Source organism: Coregonus lavaretus, assembly GCF_964263955.1.
Source record: "Coregonus lavaretus genome assembly, chromosome: 5".
In the NCBI taxonomy this organism is placed as follows: Eukaryota; Metazoa; Chordata; class Actinopteri; order Salmoniformes; family Salmonidae; genus Coregonus; species Coregonus lavaretus.
The window spans coordinates 23,733,495-23,736,702 of NC_139992.1; the positions used below are offsets into that span (position 1 = coordinate 23,733,495).

The 3,208-nt window shown below is 45.9% G+C and overlaps 1 protein-coding gene across 1 annotated transcript in view; it reads right to left on the reverse strand.

The window, feature by feature from the left end:
* Window positions 1-307: 307 nt before the first annotated feature.
* LOC311129411 (exportin-4-like) overlaps window positions 308-3,208 on the reverse strand; it is a gene marked incomplete at its 5' end in the record, with an annotated part of 48,958 nt that continues 46,057 nt past the window's right edge. The window contains 6 exon segments of the mRNA XM_084161694.1: window positions 308-1,781; window positions 1,944-2,036; window positions 2,142-2,390; window positions 2,518-2,639; window positions 2,784-2,964; window positions 3,122-3,208. The exon segment at window positions 3,122-3,208 is cut by the window's right edge and continues 207 nt beyond it. Of these exon segments, the coding sequence (XP_084017820.1) occupies window positions 1,584-1,781; window positions 1,944-2,036; window positions 2,142-2,390; window positions 2,518-2,639; window positions 2,784-2,964; window positions 3,122-3,208 (930 nt within the window). The 3' untranslated portion in view covers window positions 308-1,583.

Below are 3,208 nucleotides of genomic sequence, written 5' to 3' on the forward strand. Positions count from 1 at the left end.
TTACTACCATTACTACTACTGCAGTCACTACCACTACTACTACCATTTCATAACCATAAATACTTCAAGACTAGCAAGCACACCACATTTACTTCAATAAATGTAATTTTCTGAAAATAATTTCTAATTTCAACTATTCTTTATTTCAGAGATATTGAAAGCACTTTGGGTTTTATGTTTTCAAGAATGATCCAAACTGGATATGGAACTTTTTTTTCTCCATATTCTGTATAACAGGACATTGAGATGGATCAAAATGAAAACAACAAACAATTTAAAAAGAAGAGGAAAAACAACTCAATATTTTATATAATAAGTTTATGTACACTTTTACATTTCAATACAATTCATTCAGGCATTCCAAAATAAATCAGGGTAGTGCTCTAAACAGAGGAAGGGCAGTGAGTCCATCTCAAATGCCATGGTTAAAACAAGTGGCTCTGTTCCTTTTTTGGTTTGTTATTGCTTCTTAAACTTCCATTCAGTGTGTTTTGAAGTGGAGATAGTGGTTGTGACATAGAAAAATAAAACTAGAGAGAACATTGCTAAACTTCAAGGGCCCAAACTTCCTAAGGCCTTCAATTATCTGTATATTGGCTATGGGCAGTCAGGACTGAAATGGTGCTAGGGAGACAAAAGGTTGGCGTAGAATACAATTACAATCTAGAATGATAAAGAAATCAAAACTAAATCCAACGTTTTCAAACTTGCCTCCCTTTTCTTCAAGTGAACTCATCATAACCATACAAATTCAGCTTCTTTGCCATCATCTTATAAAAACTTTCAGTAATTGTTTTAAACATACATTTTTTCCACTTAAAAACCCCCCCACATATATACACCCTTGATGAACACGAAGTTAATTGTTTTTTTGTCATCGGCCCTCCAGTTAACAGGTTCAGCAACCCGAAGGTGGTGGGATCTAGCCTCTCGTGGTCATGGAGATTTGTATGTGCGTGCTTCCACCGTGTTTTTGGTGTGTGTGACAGGCACAGTTGTTGCTGTAAGACACGTCTCAGCTTGGCCACACAGACACACTGGAGTCGACACATGACACAAACAAGAAAACAAAGGCACTCTGGGAGGGGGAGCGAGGGGATGGGGATGGGGAGAGAGGAAGGGGCATAGCGTTCTCAGAACAGATTGGCCCCTCCTGCTGTGTTCATCCCAACCCTCCCACTGGCAAACGTAAACAATGATTGGATGATGGGACAGAGGGGTACAGGGGGCAAGTCCAACCCTCTCTGACCCCCCCCCCCCCCCCCCCCCACCAAATCCCAATCCCCGAAGCCACTGTATGTGTGCGCTGGGGGCCTTTGAGGAAAAAGGAGGGGATAGGGGGAAGAGCGGGCGTGGAAACTGCCCAAACCACACCCTAGTCCAGTCCAGTCCAGTGCTCCCTTCAGTGTCTCAACCTCCCCTATTTTCTTTCACACAGTCTAACAGTGCAGCTCATCAGCTCGGTCTGTCCGTCTTCTCAATGGTTTGGCTTGGTCAGATGTGGTCAAGGTAGGTAGGTAAATCATCTGTGAGCGGCTTGGATATAGAGGGGCTAGGGAGGAGGGGAGCTGGGGGGCTAATAGTTATTTGACACAAAGTAGCCCCCCTACATTGGACACAAACTCCTCCAAACTCTTGAGGAAGGCCACCTTCTGCTTGCGGTCCATGCTTGGCGGCGTACTGCTGGCTGTCAGCTTGTTGAAGGCGTCAGCCAGTCGCTGGTAGATGATGGCGTCTCGCTGGGTGGCAAGCAGAGACTCCACCAGCTCCTGGTACTCCGCCTGGAGCGAGGGGAGGAGAGAGAATAGGAAATTACATCATCCTACAAGGCCGACAGGAGGTACAATTACATAAAATAAAAAAATTGTCCACATACATCACCATAGCCAATCAAAAAGAATGAGATACATGTGTGCAGGAAGTTTAAAACAAAGGATACTCACTTGATGCAGGCACACTAGTGTATATAGAGCTTCTCCCGCTGCCACTGTGATCTCTGTGTTGTGTTTCTGCAGTACCAGCATGTCAAACACCAACTAGAGAGGGAGAGATTTTCATTACAAAACATTTCCTATTTTTGAGCATAATGGAATGAAGCAGACCTTGTCGTTAGGAGGAAATCCCTGGAGGGGGTGCCTCACCTTGAGGAAGTGGCGTGTGGCGATGAAGAGGGGCGTGTCTTTCTCCTGGGACTTGGCACACTGCTCGGCCAGGGGGGACAGAGCCTCCAGACACAGCTGGCTGACCTCTGAACTCATGGAAGTCATGCCCAGCTCTAGGGAGTACATTAGACTCTTAAACAGCTCCTCTGGTAGCTGGGGGATCTTCTCAGGGAAGATCTCACAGATGAACGTGATGAGCTTGTAGTACTGATTACACAGAGACGGGAACTGAAAACACACAGAGACAAACCAGTTTAACAACAGTTTGTAGTACAGTGACAGAATGTACATCAGTGATTACTTCAAGGAAGGAAGAAGCATTGTTTAAGTATTGAGACTGGGCCCTGGGTCTTACCTTGAGCAGGTCCTGAGACATGAGAGGCAGAATGATGTTTACTCCAAACAGAACTACGTCTGCAGCCGACACCGACCGACCTGCCGCTCCCGAACCCTGCTCCTGCCCCCGGAAAACCTCATCTGTTCCACCATCAACACACACACACACACACCAGAGCATTCTGTAAGTATTGATAACTAACTAGGAACCTAAAATATCATACATAAATGCAGACTGGATGTCATTGGGGATGGTGGAGATGTACACACACCCACCGTCCACACCTGTGTCTGAGAAGTCAATGAACTCCTTAGAGAGCAGGTTGGTGAGCAGCTCCATGATGAGTAGCAGGTCCTGGTACTGGTCCTCCTCAGCAGCCACATCAGCCCTCTTCCTGCCCAGGTTGTTCTTAGAGTAGACCTGTAGTAGCGTCAGGCACACCTCATACAGCTTCATAGACTTTGACTGGGGGGTCAGAGAGGGAGAAGAGGTGGCTGTTAACTCTTTCCAGTGGAACCCCCATATCCGATTAAATTGCCCTACACATAATACAAGTGTAGGGATTTGTAATTCTAAGTGTGTGGTTATTATTAAAACGATTCAGTATTTTTGCTATCCTCACCTCTCCAAGGTAGCAGATCTGTTTGTGGGCGACCTCCACGAACACCTCGATGATGAGGTTGATGGTCTCGGGCGTGTTGCGGTACAC